The sequence below is a fragment of the Polypterus senegalus genome, chromosome 3, assembly GCF_016835505.1.
Source record: "Polypterus senegalus isolate Bchr_013 chromosome 3, ASM1683550v1, whole genome shotgun sequence".
Classification (NCBI taxonomy): domain Eukaryota; kingdom Metazoa; phylum Chordata; class Cladistia; order Polypteriformes; family Polypteridae; genus Polypterus; species Polypterus senegalus.
In genome coordinates, this window is record NC_053156.1 from 70,149,931 (window position 1) to 70,173,632 (window position 23,702).

At 39.3% G+C, this 23,702-nt stretch overlaps 1 protein-coding gene across 1 annotated transcript in view; it reads right to left on the reverse strand.

Moving 5' to 3' along the window:
* Positions 1-11,530: 11,530 nt before the first annotated feature.
* LOC120525300 (enoyl-[acyl-carrier-protein] reductase, mitochondrial) overlaps positions 11,531-23,702 on the reverse strand; it is a 67,129-nt gene continuing 54,957 nt past the window's right edge. Inside the window, exon 10 of the mRNA XM_039747471.1 lies at positions 11,531-11,901. Within this exon, the coding sequence (XP_039603405.1) occupies positions 11,738-11,901 (164 nt within the window). The 3' untranslated portion in view covers positions 11,531-11,737. The remainder of the gene's footprint in view (positions 11,902-23,702) is intronic.

The window sequence follows — 23,702 nt, forward strand, 5'->3', positions numbered from 1 at the left end:
TTGTTGCCTTCTTTGCTGGTTTACAAATTGGAAAAAGGCCCTTCCCTTTAAAGGTGCTCAAAACAAATGCACTGCTTCTGCCACAAGATGAAACCAGCTCTGATTAAGTTTGTATGGCTTAATTTTCTTGTATTTCATCACTTGTTTTATTTTAATCTTGATTTGTAAAGAAGCTCGGTCTGTGACTACAAACACCAGTGGCATTTACTGTAGTTTTATTTAAGCCATGTTTTGCCGAAGTATTAACACTCTTCTTATATTAAGCATGTTCATTTACAAAATGAAAGCATAGTGCTCCTTCAGCCATGGTAAGGAAGTTCACCCCATAAAGCTACAGTGTGTTTGCTTTGAGGTAATTCTGTAAAGCTCATCTGTTGCTGCTTGCCATTCTAACTTACCCAAATCACAAAAATACTGTTGACCCAAGAACACTTAAGTCATCAATGTTACCACAGAGGCCATATAATGGCATCTGCTAGTAGTTTTCTCTTTGTGCATTGCTTCATTTTCTATGGTTTATCTGATTGAAACAGACTTATTCAGAGGCTGGTAAGCAACCCAAACTCTAAAAGATCACCGATGAATTTGAAATTAATTTGTATCTTTTAGATCACTCTCGATTTATAACAACACTATATCTGAGTTAATCTGCTGTCATGAATAGAAATTAACTGGCAAAATATGAAGCCTGTGAAATTGGTGGTTTTAATTTATAATCATGTTAAAGCATTGTATGTGAACAGAGGGCATTCTCAACCAAGTCTGAGTCTTGTAAGTATTCTCTCCCAACCCCTACCAAAAGGATTCAAAATTTTTTGTATGTTTACTAAAACATACTTTAGGTGGGCCATAATCTCTTTATTTTATTAGAAAAAAATATATAATTCAGCTTTGAAAATTATTTATCTTCTTAGCATTTGGTATCATTAAAAAAAAAAACCCAGTCTCAACCAGTGGGATTGGACTTTGAACAGTCTACTGATGGGGCTCAGCCTTTTAAATGGAATTCAGCTCTCTTTCTAAAGTTAAGTATATCAGTTTGTATGAGATCACTGTATTGGATGTTACACATGAAGACTTTTTTTAGATATGAAGAAGAACGTTGTGGACAGACATAAATCAGGTAATGGAATATATAAAGATTCAAGGGAACTGACAAACTCAAGGAGAACTGCTGTTTCAGTTATCTGGAGGCAGAGCACACAAAACTACCCCAAAATTTTGCAAAAAAATAAGTCATCCAAAAAACACTGTAAATGAAGAAGAAAAAGAAGAAAACTGGGTAGAGAAGCAGTTGAGACCAAGTACAACTCTTTAAGAATGTAAAGGTTGGTATTTTTCAAGTCAGTTAGTTCCTCAAAGTATTGGTACAGTATATACTGTATAGATTTGCCACATGAAATTGCATTCTAAAGTGTAGCACTTCACTGCTCACCTTCCTCCATGATACTTTTCAGCCCTAGGGTGTGGATTCACCTGGGAAAAGCATCGCCAAATGCTATTATTGAATGCCAATGCCCAGATGTGAACTGCTGTCTCTATTCTGAAGACAATCAGATAATAATCATTGAAAAAGACACACAGTCTGTCACATTCTTTCACTACACAGAAGCTTATTTTGTTACTTTGTAAAGATATTGCTTTCTGCCAATAGAATGATAATGTACGTGTAATTTGGTGGTCTAGTGAGTGAAAGATTGAGCATACACATAGCATGTGACACAGTGGCAAGAACTGAACAGACATTATAGGCATACATTTAGTTTTAATTATGCTTAAGTTTAGTACAAAAGTATTAAGATAAGCAGAGAGGTAGTACAGTGTGGTCACTCCTGCATCACAGCAGCAGGTTCTGCATGAAATTTGCATGTTTTCCCCATATATTTACAGATTGATTGGCATCAGTCAGTTTACTCGCTACAAACCATTCTCAGTTCTGTTATTACAATGTGGATCATGAAAGTGAATTCTCATGTATTAAAAAATTCAATAATTGGGATGTAGCCCATCAAACTGTGTCATCATGGTTAGGTTCTTTCATCACAGAAAATGTGACGTGTGGGCGTCATGGCTCTTTTAAAAATCTAAGGCTTTTATTAAATATAAAATGCAGTGCAATCATTACAGTTCAGATTCATTGTACTTTCTACAAATGACATTAAAAGTTTATGCTACCACTTACTGAGAATCTCACTCTGTAGGCTTTGAAAATTAGCAAAGCAGAATTTTCCTGGGAAAAAAAATAAGATTTGAATGCGCATCTGTTTGTTGTTAAAGAAAACTATGGCAGAACATAGCCAACATAGCCGCTGAAGAAAGTGAATTGTAGAAGCAGAAGGGATTATAAGCAGATTACGGCTTGGCATCAGGAGGTTTGAAATACCTCCAGACACTGCTCGGCTGCAAGCAGACAAGCGAGCAAGAAGCAGTTTGTTACCTCGAGAAAATAGGACCAAGAATCTGTGATAAAATGGATTATTTTCAGTTTACTTTTGCTGTCACAAGCCACTCGTCCTTAAATGAAAAACTTTACTACTTCAGTAACTTTTAAGGCTGCCCATTAGCTCTATGTTAAAGTGCAAGAGCAGACTAGTTATTTTTTAAAATGTATAAAATATGCTTCATTTTAGAACACCGTTTCATGTGACAATTTGATGTAGACTATATTTGTGAAGAAATAACACTGACTTGAAAATTACTGAAGTAATTTCAGATGATAGGAACTATGTCTGTAAACACTGTAATTGATCAGGTTCTCCACCAGTCTGAACTGTATGGTAGAATGATAATGAGAAAGCCAAATTAAAAAAATAAAATAACAATGCAACTTGTAGGAACCTCTGAAAAAAATATATTATTTTGCCTTAATGCCAAGAGCAAACTGGCCAAGTGGTCCACTCAGAGTCCTGATGGGAGGAACACAAGACTGCAGCGCACCATCTCTTCATCAAGTGGACTTTTGAAGGAAGACTTGGAAAACATGAAAACTGCAAAGATGCCCCACTGGTTACCACCTGCCACAGAAGACTTGATGATTACAATAGAAGTGACAGCTACCAATTACTTTAGGACTGATATCAGAGGATGAATATTTTCAAAGCTGGATTTTTGAGTTTTGTTTTTATTTACTTTTATTTTTTATAAAAGTGAGTTATGGTCTGTTAAAATATAAAGTCTGTTAAGTCTGTACTGTAAATGTTGTTGTAGTAGCACAATATCTGTTAACACTGCAGGAGATGAGGTGAATACTTTTTACAGTCTCTGCATTTTACTTGTATCTTGGTTGATAATGAATTTGTTTCAACTGTAAAGTATCGCCATGTATGCAGAGAGTCTGGTTATTTAGCCTGGCCAAGAAACACCAAAAATCTAAATTTCTAAGGTGGACTATTACATGGCAATGTGTATTCATTATTAATTAACCCTGTATGTGTTTTTTTAATCTTGATCTCCTTGTTGAAGATTAATAACGTAAAGCTGCACAGGAGCAAAGCAGATACCATTTCCTTTGTATCTTTTTGTTTAGCAAAAGCTGATACAAATTCTTCAGGAAGGACTTTGTCCCCAACTGTTTTTTTTTTTTTTATATGCATTTAAGGTTGTGATCTCCGTGCCTCATGTGAGTTTGAAAATGTGGGCCTTCAAGATGATTATGGAAGGGGACACGAGAGACACTAGCGTATTTGTCATCTTGTAATACCTAGCTGACAGGCAGCTGATTTGAAATCGAAGCAATTATTGCATTTATGTAAAATAACATGTAAAAAAAATAGTGGTAATGCTGTACTGTCAAAGAGAGAAGGATCACATAGACAATAGAACAGAGACTAAGCCCTGCAAGCTTGAGGCTGCTCGGTGGGTGAGGATGCAACTCTTGGACTGGCCCCCATGCACTGGCCATTGCCTTCACTCAATGACTGCAGGTACTTGCCTAATATTCTTCTTTTTTTGGGTTGTGTTTGTGAAAGTCTATTCAATCTTAAGTGTCAAATCTATGAATGACAAGGGTCTGCTGGGTTTAATTGGGATTGTAACTTAATGTGTTGTAATTGGAAGATGTGAATACTTTAGCAAGGCACAGACAATCCTTTATTTATTTTTTTGCTTCCATGTTCGATTAACATTCACTGCCAAATCTCTGCTTTGACTTTAGGAAATATGTACAGAACATTATTTTTTATTTAATAATGCTGTGAATTTATTTGATAAATCAGGCAAACCTTTAGATATGTTATAGACGCCCTGAATTTTTAAAAATGTAAAATTTGTACATTTGTTTTGTAGTCTTGTAAATAAAAAAATGAAGCATACACCATATCTATAATTTCTTACAGCTTTATTTTGGTAATTACTCCCTGCCCAGTTGGAAGGTTTTCTAACATCCGGAGTGTTTTCAAATGGTCTTATGCAGAGATGTGTAGGATGAGAGTCAAGGGTTTGACTCTGCTGTTTATGTACTTGTTGAATTGATAGTCTTGGCAAACATTTGCGATGGATATTGTAACAAATCTTCAAAGTGTGACTTTTATTTATTTACAGTTGCAAGGATCAAGATCCAAGCTGCATTGAGTTATCCCAAATTGTGTTTATGTTCAGTTTACTGGTTGCTGATTTTTATTTATTTATTTATCTATTTATATATAATTTTTACTGCCGTTGGAATTACCCATAATATCAATATTTGTTTTACTACAACTGCAGTACTGCATTAACATCACTCGTATGTCTTGTGTTTCACTGGCACATGAGGGTCAGGAAATGGTCAGCCTTAATTGCAAACCCGGTTCGTCACGAGGCTCTTGGTCCAGAAATGCAGTGGACATCTCACTTGCTGTAGAGAAGAGACAGAACACCATCTCTGCAACATCTGCAATGAGAAAGGAGGACTTTGGGAAATGTTGGAGGACTGATAGAACCACCCAAACCTTCTACCGACTTGAACATCAAGGTGGTTAGCTTAGTGTTTTTGGCGTTAAACCTGAACATGACTCACTCGTAATAATATGGATGTACCGTTAGACACGATTCAGACTCAGGATGACATTTAATGATCTGCTTTACATTTTTAACCTGGAATAATGCTAGGGACAGTATTCTGCTGCCCTCTGGTGGATGGAATAGCATGGTACTGCAAAACAAATTCTTGAGAATTTGTATGTGTTTTGCCACTCTAAGGCAGCTTTCCTGAGTGGGGCAGAGCCACTAACTAAAAATACAATGGTCGAACAGAAAGTCACAAAGGCAGTTTTAGAATAAATTGAAACTGAACTATTGATTGAATTGAGTGATAGTTATAACCGGTCATTTGGCATTGACTCAGATAGTGAAACTGATGTGTGACACTGCACTGTATGCCCGAACTACCTAGATGTAACCCTGTTAATTCAATCATGTGAACCTTCAGTTGATATGTCAAAAATGTAAGATAACTTCCAAGTGAGTACATGGATAGCAAGATCTTAGGCCCCTAAGTACTGTTCACAATGCTGTAAATGTTGATGTTCATGTCAGGTAAAATGTGGAAGCCACTAAGCCTTGCACTGTAGTTGCCTGTGTCTGGATTCCTACGAAGAATAAGCAGTTTAGTATTAAGCAGTTTAGGAGCATGTCACTGCTTAGCATTTAGGGGAAGTCATTCTTCAGTATCATTGCCTGACATCTGACGGATTACCTCTTGAAGAATGGCTACATTGATACCTCTGTACAGAAGTGTGGAATCCTGAAGGTCCCAGGGTGCCTTGAGCACACAGCTAATCTGAGAGGCACAGAGGAAGGCAATGGAGATCTGACAGTGCTGCTGTTGGACCTCACCAATGGGTATAGGTCTATATCCCAGTTCTGGAATAGTATCATGTCCCATGTGCAGTCAGAGACATTTTGGATTGCTATAATTTCCATCTGAGAGTCCCCTCTGAGGCAGTAACATCTGAGTGGCATCAGATGGAGAACAGGGTCATCACTGGATGCACAATTTCAGTTATTCTGTTTGCCCTGGTCATGAACATCCTGGTCAAGTCAGCCTTGGGAGTGTAGATGCCCTCTGACCAAATGCAGAGTCCAGAAGACAAAACACTATCCCCCGCCCATTAGATCATTAATGGAAGACCAGGGAGATGGATGAATTTCCAATGCTTGGAGAGGCAAATGACATGGCTCAGATTAATTTTAATCCTGTGTAATCCAAGTCCCTGGTACTGAAAAAGGGAATTTGACTGATCTTTCCTGCTCCCCTCTGGGAGGCTCCCAGATATCAATTTCAGAGAACTCCATTAAGGGTCTTGGCAAGAACTTCAGTTGCACTCTGAACAATACTGCATACATCAAGGCCACAACACAGGAGATGGAGGCATTCCTGTATAGTGGATAAATCGGGACTGTGTACTAGCATGGCATTGTGCCCTAAATTTTGTGGCCCATATTCATTTATGATTTTACACTGCCCACTGTCAAGGGCTTTGAAAGTAGGATCAGTTCTCACCTCCGCAGGTGGGTTTACCCTTATAAGAGATGTTCTGCATTACAGAGTCCAGTGACCTGAAAGTCTATCAGGACAGCATTGAGGGGAAAACTATTAGGAAATGGGGGCACTGGGTACAGTGGACCAGGCAGACTCATGGCTACATCAGTGTGATAGGGGTGTCTTTGCCAGTAGGCTGAGAAAGTTTAGGGAGCATCCCAAAACCCTACTACAGCAAAGCCTAATACAATATCAGTTTTCAATTGCTTCAAAAGGAGGTGAGAGCCAGACTTGAAGAACTGCATATGAATCAGATGGTGAGGCTGCAGCAGCAAGGTGCATGGATGAGATGTGAACAGACCACAAACTATAAGATCTCTTTGTCCAAGTTGTGGTAGGCTGTGCCATACAACATTACATTCCTCATCTAGCCCATATATGATGTTATACTCGGTCCATTCAACCTCTTCTGTTGTTCCGGCAAAGTTAATTCACCAGACAGGAACGCTTGAGCATATATTCAGTTTTTGCCCTAAGGTGCTAGGTAAAAGTCACAATTGCTGGTGCCACCCCCGGGTGCTAAAAGTGATTGGTGAGGCCATCTGTAGTACCTTAGCCCAGACTAAGTGCAACCAACAAGGCAGGGCATCACCTTCATCAAACCAGGAAAGAAGCTCTATCTTCAATTACTTCAGCACTTCTGATTGACAGATAGAGGTGGGTCATGGGGAAAGAGCTTTGCTTCCCAGAGAACATCTCAGAGACCCCCGGAAGAACAGGTAATGTGTTTTTTCTCAGAAATACCAAGGTAGGTAGTCATGCTGGGACACACAGTTCCTTTTAACACTTTCAGGGTGGATGTTGACTTTAGTCGAAATTCAGGGGTTGAGGATGGTCATCAGCGGTAAACTACAACAAAACTCACTGTTACATTTAAGTTTGACTCACTTTCCTAGAAGAAAAGTTAGCTTTGTTGATTTGACCTCGATTCCGTGCATGTGTGTGAGTAACAAAGAGCAAAAAACCACTAAAATGGCAATGACATCTGGCAAGAGATCAAAGCCAATGCACAATGCAAATACTCCTTGCACATCGTTTTGCTTATTATCGCTGACTCCGCCTCATTGGACTCTGGTTTGATGCAAGTGATCTAGAGATGGAGATTGAAAACAAAAGTGAGGTACTGGCATCAGCTGATTAGTCCCCAGCTGAACGTAGTACTGAACACGTTCGTGTAGCTGATGCGTCTACCACAACGTTCGCCCAGGATGACCGCCATTTACGATGACAGGTACAAAGCAGATTGTGTTGCAGTTCAACTGTTACCAATGCCTACCTGCCGCATGAAGACAGCCAGGCAGCTGGCCCGCCACACATTCCTGTTAGCCATCGAGCCAACACCACATAGTCACTGCCTCCAGAGATGCTGAACAGACACCAACTGCAGCCACAGCTTGCAGCAACAAACATTTCATGTTGATCAATGTGTAAAACCAGTGCTTTGTGTGCTTTTCAGAAAGCTGAGTTTTTTTGAACAGATATTCAGCCCTTGAAGTGTTAAGGAGCAGATGAATGAAGCCAGCGAGAAGAAGAAAGCCAAGCGTACAGACTTGGGGGAGGAATGCCTTAGAGGGGGGTGGCGAGCATGGTGAGTGCCCATAAAACTGGGCTGCAGAGGCTTTACAGGTCATTCTGTGTGCAAGGCCATCAGGTGTGATCGGTGCATCAGGAAATAACAGAGGCAGCAGAGAAAGCCTAAAGACGGCTGTGGATTAAAAGGGATGATTTGTATTTAGATGCTGCTTGAACACAGACTGGGAACTGAATACTCCAGGTTGGGCCACCTGAAACATATGATGACCCCAATTACAATCACTGACGATGTGTCCAAGAGCATCACACTCTGTGTTATAAATGTCTTTATCTGGCTAGGCCAGTGATTTTAAGGGAGGGACTGGATGACTATCACAAAGAGTTTGGCAAGAGCTAGAGACAGAAGACAGCTTGGAAAGGTGGCAACTGGGGCAGGAGGAGCTAGTAAACCAACCTGAATCTTCTGGGAGGAGGAAATCAAAAAGCTAAGGAAAATCCTACTGAGATATACGAGGTGTGGCAGAAAAGTAATGAGACAGATTTTTTATTTACCAAAGTTTTTATTTTTTTCAAACATCAATGTTATCCCCTTCAAAGTAGTTTCCTTGGGCAGCTACACACCGATGGAGACATTGTTCCCACTGTTGGTAGCAGCGCTGGAAGTCTTCAACCGGTATGGGCTTCAGCATGTCCGTTACACTCTTTGGAATGTTTTCTAAAGTCCTGAAATGACGTCCTTTGAGGACATTTTTCAGTTTAGGAAAAAGTCACACGGACTGAGGTCAGGTGAATAAGAGGGTTGGGGAACCACAGGAATGCCTTTTGAGGTCAAAAATTCTGTTATGGAGAGGGCAGTGTGACATGGGGCATTGTCATGATGGAGCATCCATTTGTCTGCAATGTCTGGTCTCATGCAAATGGCCCTTTTTCCTAGCCTTTCAAGGACGTCTTTATAAAAAACTTGGTTGACAGTTTGTCCTGGAGGAACAAATTCTTTGTGGACGATTCCCCTTTTGCCAAATTCCGCTGTTCCATTTTGCGTGACACACAACCAAAAACACAACTTCGCTAATAGCAGTCACAAAAATCACGTAGTTAACGGAAGGAGTTGAAACTCGCACTGAGCTATGGGAGGGTACTGATACACGTGCTCTATCAAGGACAACAGCGCAGCGTTGCCAGATCGCTTGCAGTGTTGCCAGTCTCATTACTTTTCTGCCACACCTCGTACTGTACCACCAGAAAGGCCCTGCATGGTAGCAACACAGACATTATGCAAAGAATGATTATTATTATTATTATTATTGTTATCATTATAAAATGGTTTCTTTCTTTTTTTTACTTGTTTACAGAATACATACACCTCATATTTTAATTTGAAAGTGTTGCTTATGTTATTAGTTTATCTTTAAATGGAGTGGAATGAGAAACACTTTGTGTCATTGACAGCTTCTTTTGATGGGTCTTCTGCTGTATTTGTTGTTAGGGAGAAAGTTTTATTGACATAAGTAGTGGAATTAAACAGCGTTGACTGGGGGAGAAATCAAAAGGTGGAAAGTTATCACAGACTGTTTAGATTAGTTATTCTACTTCCACGTTCCTTCTTGTGCAAAGAATCCAATAAATAACTCTGCATACAATATGGTCCCATTTGGGGTAGTTTGGAGTCGTGATAAAAAATATCATAGTGAGAGAAGTGTACAATTAAAATAAAATGCTGCACATAATGGGTGGAAATCAAATGCTAGTCTGTAAAAAAAGCTGTAAAGCCAGTTTTAGAACAAACTGAACTGAACTACTAGTTGCATCAAGTTATAGTAATGACAATGTGAACTGCACATCAGACATTGGCATAGATTATGAAACTGTTGTGTTTGGCACTGTATGACCGAACACCCATGATACGCTTTGTGACTTCAGTCATATAAAGATGCAGCAGGGTGCAGAATCCTCATGACAAAATGGTTGCAATCAGGTGGAAGGACAAGAAAGATGTTAGCCCCCTAAGCACTGTTCACAATACAGCAACTGTCAATACTGATGTCAGAGGAAATGTGGAAGTCATTAAGCCTTGCACAGTGGTAGCCTATGATAACACAATGGCCATGTCTATTGTGCAGATCAGGCAGTGATATTCTACCCACTCGTGTGCAAGTAACAACAAAAAAAGTGCACAAATAAACAGACTTCTGCTGTCCCAAATTGCGGGTTTTGTGTTCTGGTGCTGGTCTTAAAACATGTCACACTAAGGACGTGTACTAAATCTGCATTAGTACAGCAGTGGGTACTAGACATTCCCTTCCTACTGTATCTGTGTTGTCTTTTTGGTGTTAATACTGATGCTCTATGTAAGATAGGTCAAAGCAGACTATACTTTCTGAGAAGGTTGTCATCCTTCAACATCTGCAGTAAGATGCTGCAGATGTTCTACCAGACGGTTGTGGCGAGTGCCCTCTTCTACACGGTGGTGTGCTGGGGTGGCAGCAAAAAGATGAAAGACGCCTCACGCCTGGACAAACTTGTTAAGAAGGCAGGCTCTATTGTAGGATTAAAGTTGGACAGTTTAACATCTGTGGCAGAGCGACGGGCATTAAACAAACTCCTGTCAATCATGAATAATCCACTGCATCCACTTAACAGTGTCATCTCCAGACAGAGGAGTAGCTTCAGTGACAGACTTTTGTCACTGTCCTGCTCCACTGACAGACTGAGGAGATCGTTCCTCCCCCACACTATGCGACTCTTCAATTCCACCCAGGGGAGTAAATGCTAACATTAATTTTATTTTAATTTTTTTTCATTTTTATTACTATTTAATTTAATATTGTTTCTTTGTATCAGTATACTGCTGCTGGATTATGTGAATTTCCCCTTGGGATTAATAAAGTATCTATCTATCTATCTATCTATCTATCTTACATGTGTCTGTTGAAAAAAATCAACATTTTTAATTTATTTTTCAGGGTTTCAAGCTTTTAAATAATTCACTTTATTTCTAATATTGAAATGTTATAAAGTCTTACTTTAAATCAATTATTTCCACTTGAATTTCCTTCCTCTATTTTCTTACATTAAAACAATTTTCTCACCTTTTTGTAAATTTTGGAGCAGCAAGCTTCTTGATCTTTTAACACTTCAGATAGGTCTATTAATTTAATTCTTCTGCTGTTAGAAATCTAAGACTTATTTCAATTTGAATGAAGGATTAAGGATTCATGGCCTTTGGACAAAAGGCAGCAAATCTCTTGAGGTTTCGTGACAATAGCTCAGCCATACAGTGCAGCAAATCTACCCAATTAGTGTGATGGTCACACATTCAAGAAGGTCTTCTTGTATTTGCAGTCCAGCTTTAAATATTACACTGAAAGCCTGCTAGAAACCAATTGACTACTTTTAACCATTTTATAAGCTATAATCAGATTTTAATAAATAAATCTTGAAAGTACAATTGAAACATTTAGAAAAGTAAAAAAGGTTATCTTGAACTTTTTTTCTGCATCATGTTATAAACAAATTAAATGAGCAGGAGTCCTAGAGTTATAGCTCACCCAAAGCCATTTGTCAGATTAAACACTAGAGACGGCCCACCTGGGTGGCACATTAATGCTGTCTTTTATCTGATAAAACCCATAGGAAGTTTTTAAATAATATACTATATATTTTTTATCTTAAATATTTCAGCAAAATCTACATTATAAGAACATGTTTTCTGCCCTGGAATGGCTGCAAAGCTGCTGACAGAGCTTGTTTGTAATCTTGAAAGGGAATCTTTGTGCAGAGTGGCGAGGAGAGTTTCCCAGTCTTCACCAGTTCACAAAGGTCTGCCACCATTGACTGCAGCTTGGAAATATCTGTCGAGAAAGTACATGTGAACCTTTGAGTAAGTGCACATAAAAATAATACAGTGTGTCAGTTTTCCTGTTTGATAGACACTATAAATTACAATACTTCATGAATGCTTGTGTCCAGAAAATGAATGACAAATGTAAATATTTTCTATATAAATTCATTTAGGCCACTGAAAAGTGCATTATACTAAAAGAATTCTGCTAACACCATGGACGGTAACTTTTGAATTTTTGGCATGGATTCTGCAGTAGAGGAGATACCTCCAAACTTCTGAGCACCACTATGTTATTCTATCCATCCATCCATTTTCCAACCCGCTGAATCCAAAGACAGGGTCACAATCTCAGCCAACACAGGGCAGGAACCAATCCCGGGCAGGGTGCCAACCCTGCCGAAGGACACACACAAACACACCAAGCACACAATATGGCCAATTTAGAATCACCAATCCACCTAACCTGCATGTCTTTGGACTGTGGGAGGAAACCCACGCAGACACGGGGAGAACATGCAAACTCCACGCAGGGAGGACCCGGGAAGTGAACCCAGGTCTCCTAACTGGGAGGCAGCAGCACTACCACTGTGCCGCCCACTATGTTATTGGGCTTCTCTAAATGCCCTTTGGTGTATGAACAACATGTTCTGCCATTTTCACTTGCAAAAAGAGGTAAGTAAAGTAAATAACATTCCTCAATATCTACAGCAAATATTTGGATGAAAACTAAACTGATGCTATTATTTATAGGTTTCTGTTAGTTTACTGCCTGCAAGTATTCGGTTTTTGGCTTGGGTGAACAATTGTGCCTTACAGAAGGACCAGCGATGGCTGCTGCTCTCCTTACACCATGGGTGTCAAACAAACTCTGTTCCTGGAGGGCCGCAGTGGCTGCAGGTTTTTATTCTAACCATCTTCTTCATTAGTGACCTGTTTTTGCTGCCAATTAACTTCTTTTGCCTTAATTATAATTAATTTGACACAGACCCCTTAGTTGTCTCTTTTTCCTTAATTAGCAGCCAAACAATGAGACACAAAACAAGTAGCCGCATGACCAGCTCACCTGTGCCCATCACACAATATCTGAAAATAAGGAAAGGTGAAGGTCTCAGTAAGGCTGATCTCTCAGGTCACCAAAACATGTTGACAGTGTTCTTAGAAAAAACAGAAAATCCTGCAGTTTTGGGAATGTCTGTTGTAGCAGAATGAGAACAGCAACATGCCATGGAATGAAATAACGAGTTTAATTAACAGCAAGAATCGGCTTCTCATTTTTTTTTTTTTTTTTTGAGATTTATTTATTTATTTATTTATTTATTAATTTTATTACAATCAATACATAGCAATCAAGTTTTTACAAAAAAAAAAAAGAATTATGTTAAGAACAGATCAATCCCCACCCTTGAGAGAGAGAGCAAGCCAAACGGTGTAAAATTTAAGGCTTTTAAAAATACCTAAATCAACAAATTCTATGTGCTTTATGAAATCATTTCAAAATATTACTGATTAGATCCTGCCATGTTTTGAAAAAGTCTGCACAGATCCTCTAACTGAGTATTTGATTTTTTCCAATTTTAAATAATATAACACATCAGTTTCCCACTGACTTAAAAGAGGAGAGTTTGGGTTCTTCCAGTTTATCAGAATAAGTCTGCGTGCCAACAGTGTAGTGAATGCAATCACAATTTGTTTGTCTTTCTCCACTTTAAGACCCTCTGGAAGAACCCCAAACACAGCTGTTAATGGGTTAGGAGGGATTGTGAGTCCAAGACTGTCTGAGAGGTAATTAAAAATTTTTGTCCAGAATAATGTTAATTTGGAGCAGGCCCAGAACATGTGACCTAGTGAGGCTGGGGCTTGGTTGCAACGTTCGCAGGTTGGATCATGTCCTGGAAACATTTTGAGAGTTTTAGTCGAGACAGATGTGCTCGATATATAATTTTGAGTTGTATAATTGTATGCTTTGCATATGGAGCTTGAGTGAATTCTCTGCATTGCTACTTTCCACTCCTTTTCTGATATATTAATTGAGAGATCTTTTCCCAGTGTCCTCTTGGATCTTTGAAAGGAAGGGATTGTAAAAGGATTTTGTATATTGTAGAGATGGAGTCTAACTCCTTGAAATTGAGCAATAATTTTTCCAGCGTGGATGAGGGTGCAAGATGAGGAAAATCTGGAAGGTTCTGTTTAACAAAGTTCCTGATTTGAAGATAGTGAAAGAAATTTGTAGCTGGAATGTTAAATTTGGAACGTAATTGTTCATAGGATGCAAAGACGTTGTCTATATAAAGGTCTCTAAGCAAGTTAATTCCAAATTTTTCCAGATATTAAAAACTGCATATGTTTGTGAGGGTTGAAAGAGGTGGTTCTTTTGCAGGGGTGCCACAGAAAGAAGCTTCTCCGTCTTAAAATGCTTTCTACATTGGTTCCAGATTCTAAGTGAGTGGAGCACAATTGGGTTATTAGTGTATTGCCGATAACGTGTGTTTATTGGAGCACAAAGCAAGGAATACAAAGAAGTACTGCAGGATTTTACTTCTATTGCGGTCCATGCCTGTGTATGTTCTTCTATTTGTGTCCAGGTTCTTATCGACTGTATATTTGCCGCCCAGTAATAAAACTGGAAGTTAGGTAGAGCCATGCCGCCTTCTGCCTTTTGTCTTTGTAGGGTCGCTCTTTTGATGCGTGGATGTTTAGAATTCCAAATAAATGAGGTTATTGTTGAATCTAATTGCTTAAAGAACGATTTATTAATGTATATTGGTATGTTTTGAAATAAAAAAAGGAGCTTAGGAAGAATATTCATCTTAACAGTGTTAATTCTTCCAGCTAGTGTGAGATGAAGGGTTGACCATCTATGCAAGTCTTGTTTAATTTTTTCCATACAGACGACGAAATTTTTTGATAAAGAGCTTTATGTTTACTTGTGATGTTTACCCCGAGGTATTTAAACTGTTCTGCAATGATAAAAGGAAGGGTGTCTAATCTAATATTATATGCTTGCGAATTCACCGGAAAGAGTACACTTTTATTCAGATTAATTCTGAGACCAGAGAGCTTTTGAAATTCTGTGAGTGCGGCTTCTCATTAAGAGATTGGTTGGAGTGAAATTGTTTGGAGTTTAAAATCCCAGTTTAGCTGGTCATCCTTGGGCTCGTTTCACGTCTCATTTCTGTTTGGCTGTCATTAAATGAAGAAAGGAATCAATTCAGAAGACTGCATCCTTAAACACAGGGCTACTAATAAAGGGAAAGGAGTTAGTTAGCAGACCTGCAGCCACTGTGGCCCACCAAGACTGGAGTTTGACACCCCTGCCTTACACCCAGTGGTATCACTGGTTCCCTGTGACCCTATACTGGGCAGAATAAATTTATCTCTCAGCACTTTCAGGATTAAATTTAGACCTACAACATTTTTTTCATTTGTTTTTATTTTCTCTCAACTGATTGCATACTATGCACCAAGAAGGGTATTGCTGCAGCCAAGAGCCAAATGTCAAGTTGGGGGGCAGAGGAGGGGGAGGGACTTCTGTGTTGAGTAGGAGGGGTTTATGGGCTGTTAACATCAGACCCTCCCACAAGCCGAATCTTAACCATAGCATAATTAGGCATGCAATGGGCGTCTGTCCCCTCCCACTTGACATTGAGCTCCTGGTTGCAGAGGTAAATACTTATAAAGAAATGCTTACCCTCTTCATCACTAGCTGTCACCAGATGACTGGCATGCACATATGCTATGTTACCAACCCCAGCAGGCAAAATCTTTGCAAAAAAAACTCAATCCTTCTGCAAAATAAAGTAGTATTTTTTTTTTTTTGTGGAGTGTCGGGGGTGGGGGGGAAAGCTTTTTTGTGATCTCATATATGAAAATTCACAGATTACCCAATATGTAAGAAAAAAGTGCAGGTAAGGTTCTCCACTAGGAATGTAATGATATTTTGTGTCATAAAATTTCGTGATTTAAAAATACAGTGGTACCTTGGTATATGTCCGCTTTGGAATAAGTCCAACTTGGTATACGTCCTGTTTGGATTCAAACAATTTTACTTGGTATATGACCTTTGTTTGGAATGCGACTCACGTGCTAGAACACCGTGCACTACCCTTATTTACCTCTCTCGAGACAAAGCCACGACTGCCCACGAGCATCAGTACGCCAGTTGCTAGCATTCAGTGAACAACCCGCGCTATAACTCTCTGTGAATTTTCACATGATTTTGTGTTTTTTCACGTAAATTTGAGCTGATTGTTGAAAAGTATGAAGGTGGAATACATATCCGGGACATGGCTGCTGCATACCGTATGCCGAGAACGATGGTATCTACGATTGTGAAAAACAAAGGCATTATTAAAAAGTAAAGTGAGGTTAATTTTTCATTTACTTCATCTAATTGCCTTTGTATTTATGTATTTTAGTATTAAGCAGTGTTTAAATTATTTTATACAACCCCATCAATGTATAATATGCCAATAACAATATGATTTTTTTTCAAGGGAATGGATTAGTCATTTTCCCATTATTTCTTATAGGGAAAATTAATTTGGTATACGTCCTGTTTGGTATAAGTCAAAGGATCTGGAACGGATTAAGGATGTATACCGAGATACCACTGTATGACAAAATGTATCGTGCATATATAGATGTTGATTGCATTGTTGTGGAATCTGGTTCTCTAAGCGCTAACAAAAAGTTACATGTTCTCTCTTCTTCGTAAATGCTCTTTTTTAATAACAGAGGGTGCAGTCAGCATCATACATGCTTTAAGTAGCCCTGGCTTTAGTTTGGGAACATGTAGCTAAACGCAGAGTAACTTAAATAATGATGGAGTCAGGCAAAGCAGAAACTGAGGATGCCCCATTGTCTTTCAATTCTGCTATCTGGAAGCTTTTTAGATTTCCTGTTAATGGAAAAAATAGCGAGAAAATAGAAGACCATCTGCAAGTACTGCAAGAGAGTTTTGACATACATTACAGCAAACACTACGAACATGCTAAACGATGTACAATGGCTTCACAGTGACAAATACAAATCACTTTCTGCAAAGAAGCAATTGTCTAAAGGCCAAACATCTCTGACAAATTTATTTGCAGCACTGCTTCCATAGTCGAGTGCAAGGGCCAAAGAAATAATACGGAGTACTGGTATTTTTATTGCGAAGGACGAGAGACCGTTTTCAGTGGTTGAGAAAGAGGATTTTCGGCAGCTCATGAACAAGCCTGAGCCGAGGTACAGCATAACTCCTCACACCCGTACTTCAGTGGCACTGTATCGTCAGTCCTGTGCAACCGCTATGGATGCAAAATTTAGAACTCTGCCACATCTGAAAACCAGCCAGAGCGACACTGTGTTCAACAGGCTGAAGGACAAAGCAGAGCAGTTACAGCGCAGCCAGGTATTTATTTGCTCTGCATGTTTGTGTCTGTGCTCAGCAGTATAAAGTATGTTTTGTAAAGTGCTAGTAGTACTTCTCACAATAGCATCTGAGATAGAAAACACACTAGTGACCGTTCAAATACTGAAACAAGATGGAACTAACGCTACTTACATATTAAATGTTGGACAGATCATGACTTATAAACTGACCAAATTATTCCTCACTAGTCAGAGTTTACCTAGAGATATTAACATTTGAATTGCATTTTTTTATTAATAAAAAAATTGTAACCTCTGCTATTTGTAGATCCAGAAAAGGGAAGGAACAGGAGATAGGGGAGTAGAACAACATGGACCTGGAACAAACACCTCCCAAAAAGTCAGCTCTGGAAGTTCATCTTGGAGATTATTTCACTGAATTAGTGGCACTGCACATGAGTGGGATATAGCAAAAAATTCATATGTACAGAAAAGAGCCCTCCATTGCACTCATGTGCTGTCCATTAAAATGGTGGGGAGAAAATGTATCCACTGGGTACTACATATCACGTCAGCATTTTGTAATTATTACTATAACATTTTAGTTATGCGTTCAACATTTCTTGCCTCACATTTCCTGTCATCTTACATTTACCCAGATTGTTGTAGACACGGAACACTCATGAAATGTATGTATTCCAAATAACAATATATTATTTACCCTATACAACTCCCGACACCTCACACCCAATAAAGAGACTTCAGCTCTGAGAATTTTGTGCCTGACTTGACTTCAGCTGCCTCAGTGGAGGATGGGATAGCAGGCTGCCTGCTGCCAGTGCTGACTGACACATTTGCAAAATAAGATGTTGATGAAGAGATGAGAAGAAACTTAAGGTGGCCTAGGATTACGAATATTTTCTGAGGCTTCAAGGATTCTAGTGTTAAGTAGTGGCAAGGAAAATGCATTTTTGATTCTGAAATGCATCGTAGAGCAATTGTCTCAGAAATAATAAACAAAAACTTTTCAATCATAGGTTTTTTTCATTCAGATTTTGTTTAAAAATCATGAGATATTGAATCATCAACCCAGAGTCGTGAATTGAACCGAGTTGTGAACAGAGTGAATCTTCACTTCCCTATTCTCCATTATACAATGGATTCTAAAAATTTATACTAAAAGCTCAGAAATAGAGAGTGACGGAAACTTGACCTTTCACCAGAGATCACCAGATAAGTCTGGATGGTGTAACAAAATTACATAACAAATACAATCTTTTTTTTAAACTTTCATTGTGTGGGTGAATTCATTTTTAATAAATTTACTAAATATATTTCTATTTTAGGGGCGGCACGGTGGCACAGTGGTAGCGCTGCTGCCTCGCAGTTAGGAGACCCGGGTTCGCGTCCCGGGTCCTCCCTGCGTGGAGTTTGCATGTTCTCCCGTGTCTCGTGGGTTTCCTCCGGGCGCTCCGGTTTCCTCCCACAATCCAAAGACATGCAGGTTAGGTGGATTGGCGATTCTAAATTGGCCCTAGTGTGTGCTTGGTGTGTGGGTGTGTTTGTGTGTGTCCTGCAGTGGGTTGGCACCCTGCCCAGGATTGGTTCCTGCCTTGTGCCCTGTGTTGGCTGGGATTGGCTCCAGCAGACCCCCGTGACCCTGTATTCGGATTCAGCGGGTTAGAAGATGGATGGATGGATATTTCTATTTTACAATTCAAGCGAGTAGAGAAAAATGACAGAAATTCAAACAATGTCAAAGTTACCCTTGAAATACATGCTTGTATTGAAAGATGGAGGAGGCAGACAGAAAACGGTATTCATGGTGTCACTGTGGTCTCTGTATTTCATAACCTGCTTATGATCTATTATTCTTTCAAATACAATATATACTTCTACTTATTGCTATAATAATGTTTCATTGCTTTTTCTTATTATATAATCTTGCTTTTTGCTTTCATTTCAATGCTACAGAAGTCTGTGAGAAAAGTACTTCTTGGATCTTTGGCAGCAAAAACGCTGAGAGTTTTTTGCTTCAAGATATTTTAAACAAACGGAGGCAAAGCTCCTGGTGTACTACACTAAAACAATATTATTTTAAGCATTACAAGCCCATGGCACTCAACAATCCCACAACTGCTGAGCCCTGGACATTCTAAAACCACAACCCCTGATCTTCTCACTCCTGAGACCTTTTTTACCTCAAACTTTCTAAATTTCAGTACCAATGAGAACAACAGGAGAACATAACAGCTGGATCACTAACAGCATTTTAGCTAACTGACAAATAAAGATTTTGATAGAGCATCCTAACTGCGGCAACTGCGATCATTCCGCAGATTTTCCAGATGAGACTTTCCCAGCAGATAATATTCAATACTAAATCTTGTGTCATTATTAGTTTTTGTTTTGTTATTTTGTCTTCATTGTGACTATAAGGTGGTGCTGTAAGCAGGACCGCCTCTCCACAGAGCTTTTCCTAACAGTGTGGCATAGTGGTTAAGGCTTTGGACTTCAAACCCTGAGGTTGTGGGTTCAAATCCTTCTACTGTATTCTGTACACTTGACCTGTCTGTATTCCAATTGGAAAAGCAAAACAGATATGTAATTGATTGTATCATAAACTAGCCATGCATGTGGCTTCGCCTGTGTATTACTGAAACAGGATAGCGAGGAGAGCACTGCCTGGCTCCCCACTCCCCTCTGCCCCAAGCCTCTGTCTCAGATAAACGTGAATATATTGCTCCTGCAAGCGAACTATGATTCTTAGCGCTATGAGAGATGTCATAAAAAATCAACCAGAATGTTCAAGCAGATTCTAGAAAAAAGCCCGATCTAAATCCGTTAATCTCGTTCGCTAGCTAAGTGGATGTAAGATACGCCCCGAGGCTGCCGCGTGAGTGAGGAGGGCCCTCTCCCCTCCCCTCAGCCCAATGCATCTCTCTCAGATTTGTGCAAATAAATTGGTACCGAAAGCAAACTATGATACATTGCATGACGAGAGAAGTTGCAAAATCAACGGAATTTTCAGAGAAAATTATATAAAAAAACCTGATCTAAATCCGTTATGTAGTTCTCTTGTGAAAAGCAGACAGACAGACAGACGTTGGATTTTATATATATATATATATAGAGAGAGAGAGAGAGATGTTGTAAGTCACATTGGACATAAATAACCTAAAAACTTACCTAAAACTTTTTTAGGTGAATAACCTAAAAACTAATTAAAAAAATGTTAGCTTAGACTTAAGAAATTAACATAAAAAGTATGTACATACTTTTATTTTCATGTATTGTTTTCAAAATTCTTACCTTTTTGTAACATATGCAGGTATCTTAATATGTAATATCATACAGTCACAGACCGTCATCATCAAGTCTTTCCATGAGAACCCTGAATACAATAAGGACTGATCATTTATGTTAGGTAGAATGCCTAGAGCGGGCTGGGCGGTCTCATGGCCTGGAACCCCTGCAGATTTTATTTATTTTTTTCTCTCCAGCCGTCTGGAGTTTTTTTTTTTTGTTTGTTTTTTCTGTCCTCCTTGACCATTGAACCTTACTTTTATTATATGTAAATTAGTGTTGCCTTATATTCATTCTTAATTTGTCTTTTTTCTCTTTCTTCATCAAGTAATACACTTTGAGCTACGTTATTTGTATGAAAATGTGCTATAGAAATAAATGTTATTGTTGTTGCTGTTGTTATTTGTGCAGCTAACAGTCCCTGCTGGACACAGAGTACTACAGCAGCTTCGCTCCTGAATTGGCAGCTCTCCTAACCCTGAGATAATAAGGTGTCTCTTTCTAAGATAAAAACACATTTTTGCTACTTTTGCCCAGAGTCTTCTATGCTGTAACATGTGAACAGAAAACTGTTTGAAGAGTCCACTCACAATTCAATTCAACAGGTTAACTCCGTGGCTAGAAAACAATACCAGTCTGCTAGTCAGTCTCCCACTCCACTCCAGCTGCTATCTGGACCTCCAGTCTCATAATCTGAACACCTCCCCTTCTTTCTCGTTGCCTAGAAGGGAGTACATTTTTGTGTGAGAAAAATGTCGTGTTTACTGCAGCTCAGCTGAGATCAGTCAGATGAGGTTAAAACTAACCCTCTTACTTGAAATGACATGAAGTGAGGCAGGCAGAAATACCACCAGGGTAAATGGATTGTTAAGTTACATCCCAAATACAGTATTTTGATTACTGTGCCACCATAGTAAATTGCTGTACTGTACAAGTACAGTAAAAATACTGCAACAACTATGGTAAATTGGTAAGTAACCAAGAAAAAAAGATTTTCTTTGTATTTATATTTATAAATGTCCAACTGTCACATACTACGCATGGGCAACAACCCATCTCACATGTTAAATAAATGCAATTTGCAGACAGCAAAAACAGAAACTCTAAAGAAGTCATGGAAAGTAACCAACATACACCTACAACTGTACCTCTGATTATCTTGCAGGTTAAAAATAATTGCTTGGAATCACCATAACAATGAAAAGCAAATACAAAGAGTGAATGCAACAAATCTCAAGTATTTTCTAACTTATGCCTTGAGACTTGTTGCATCACTTTTATCTCTCATTCACAACAGAAATCAGATTTTTTTTCTGTCCTCCTTTGCAATCTGATTTTATCATCACACTCATCCATAGAGACTTACAATGTGATATTGTATATCAGGATGCTAATTTTCCACTAATTATGTATTGTGATGGGTGGCCATGGCCACTACCTGGCCGGGATGCCAGCAGAGTGTAAGGACCAGGGGAGAAAGGACATTGATGAGGCAATACCTCCCATGGGACACTAGAGGGCAGCCCTCCTGGGTGGCTGTGGCACCACGGATTCCTGCAGGGCATGTCGGGAACTGCAGTTTGATGAAGCCCTGTTGCGTTCCATGGGGGCCGCCAGGTGGAGGTGCAGAGCCCCTTTGGAGACCTCCAGCGCATATGGGAGTGATTCCAGGTAATACTGATGAGCCACCTGGAACACTCCCGGGACCTGAATAAGAGGAGCTGCATCACTCCATTGAGGATCCACAGTCAGGTGGAAGGAGTGGGCAAAGCCGGAGGAAGAGTGGAGGCGGTTGGATTGGCGGCAAGGAAGGGATTGGACTGTATATTGGTGTGGTGTTGGTGGTTTGTGCACTTTTGATTTTAAATAAACACGAGTGTTGAATTGAACCTGTGTCCTGCCTGTCTGTGTCAGGGGTTAGAGTGGCGGTACACCCCCTAGTGGCTCACAGTATGTATATTATGTAAGCTCATATGGGTTTATTTTTTGTTGCTTATTCATTATTATATTATTATATTTGTTTTTCTTTTCTTGTAACATTCTCCATGTCTTCTTGTAAAGACAGCACATACATTTGAAAATGTGCCCATATATATATATATATATATATATACTGAATATCCATCCATCTATCCATTATCCAACACACTATATCCTAACTACAGGGTCACGGGAACAGGAAACAAACCCCAGGCAGGGTGCCAGCAAACCGCAGGGCACACACACACACACACCAAGCACACACACTAGGGACAATTTAGGATCGCCAATCCACCTAACCTGCGTGTCTTTGGACTGTGGGAGGAAACCCACGCAGACACGGGGAGAACATGCAAACTCCACGTAGGGAGGACCCAGAAAGCGAACCTGGGTCTCCTAACTGCAAGGCACTCTATACTGAATATATACACCAGAAATATTTCTTTTTAAGTAATGAGAATACACTCATTGGCCAGTTTATTATGTACATTTATTTAATATTATGTAGGACCCCTCTGTGTCTAAGGAGCCTGAAATCTTCAAGGCATGGATTCAAGGTGCTGGTTACATACTTAGAGATTTTGGTCCATGCTGGTTTGATAGCATCATGCAGCTGTTTCTGATTTTTGCAGCCATATAGTGAATGTTTGAACCTCCTCTTTGACTGTACGCCAGAATTGCTCTCATGAATCACAATCTGTTTATGCCAATGTAGAGGCCTTTGGCATAAACTGTATTCACCATCATGTTTACAGAACCAGCTTACGATGATGTGTTCTTTGGGACACGGCACATTATCTTGCTTGAAAAAGGTTTGACTATGGCCATAATGGAACACACATGGAAAACATTTAAGTGCGCTATGGCTTTTAAATAATGCTTACTTCATATTAAATCTAATGTGTGCCAATAAAATATTACCCACACCAACTTAATACCAACACTGCCCTGTACCATTGACACAAAACAGGACAAATGTTAATGGTGTTCTTGATAAATTGTGACCAGCACCAACCCACCATCAACATTTGGCAGACCAGGTAACATTTCTCAAATCTTTAATCTTCCATTTTTTTAACGGACAGGAGTGGAATTCAGTATAGTCATCTGTTACTGTGGTCCATGTACCATAAGGCCTAACATTGTGTGCATTCAGAGTTGTGTATTTGT